The sequence below is a fragment of the Acanthamoeba castellanii genome (genome assembly GCF_000313135.1).
Source record: "Acanthamoeba castellanii str. Neff unplaced genomic scaffold scf7180000084658, whole genome shotgun sequence".
Classification (NCBI taxonomy): domain Eukaryota; phylum Discosea; order Longamoebia; family Acanthamoebidae; genus Acanthamoeba; species Acanthamoeba castellanii.
The window spans coordinates 27616-28522 of record NW_004457303.1 but is presented as its reverse complement, the minus strand read 5'-3'; the positions used below and the strand labels follow the sequence as shown (position 1 = coordinate 28522).

General features: G+C 60.7%; 1 protein-coding gene across 1 annotated transcript in view; it reads right to left on the bottom strand.

Annotated features, from left to right (window-relative positions):
• The window catches only part of ACA1_346610 (RhoGEF domain containing protein), a gene marked incomplete at both ends in the record, with an annotated part of 2460 nt that extends 1583 nt beyond the window's left edge, over positions 1-877 (bottom strand). Inside the window, 3 exons of the mRNA XM_004334457.1 lie at positions 4-188; positions 298-460; positions 651-877. Of these exons, the coding sequence (XP_004334505.1) occupies positions 4-188; positions 298-460; positions 651-877 (575 nt within the window). The remainder of the gene's footprint in view (positions 1-3; positions 189-297; positions 461-650) is intronic.
• Between the last annotated feature and the right edge of the window lie 30 nt (positions 878-907).

The following is a 907-nucleotide window of genomic DNA, read 5'->3' as shown; positions in this document are numbered from 1 at the left end:
TACTTGCACAGTCGCTGCATGGGCTTGATCAGGTAGCTGTCGAGATTGAGCAGCCTGGTCTGCTCGTTGTCGTGCGCCTGCTGCAGCGCCTCGCGGAAGCTGGCATTGGTCTTGGTGCACCGCGCCAGCGTCTTGTAGGCCGTCTTCTGGTTGGCGCAGTAGATCGCATACATTCTCAAGTAGTCCCCCTGCGCGTTGCCCGCCACGTCAGCACACTCACAGGGCACACGACATGACACACGCCGCCCACACGACACACGCGCGGCGCACACGACACACGAAGAGAGGGTGGTGTACGAAGAGGAGGAAGCATTCGCCGATGTTGTTGCCCTGCGAGGCCCCGACGCGCGCTTCGAGGTCGGCCAGGAGCGCCTGGTTGATGGCCATCAGCGTCTTCACATTGGAGAACAGCCGTCGGCCCTCCTCCGCCGTCACGATCCCCTTGCTCTGCAACGGCATCCTGTGTTGCGTGTGGTGTCGGTTAAACCAGTAAAAAACGCCACCAATTGGTTCCTGGACCAACACTATTTTAACACACCAATGGGCACGTTTCACAGATCTTTGGTGCGACAGGAACGAATGAGCAAACGACGCGGTGCAACCACAGAACGAACCCAAGAGATGAAAAGAACGAAGGCTGGGTGGCGTACATGAAGACGGAGAGGAGCACTTGCAGGTCGCGCACGTAGTCCCTCTCGGTGGTCACGATCTCGTTGATGACCAGGTGCCGCCTCCGCTGTCGCTCGGGCATGCCGTCCCCCACCGGCAGCAGCACCACCTCGCCCACCAACAGCAGCGGCGGCTGCGTCGTCGTCGTAGTAGTAGTTGACACCTCCGCCACGGCCTCGAGTTCCCGGNTCGACGACCGGCGCTGCATTTCCTCGGCCACTTCGGGGATCGCAGACAA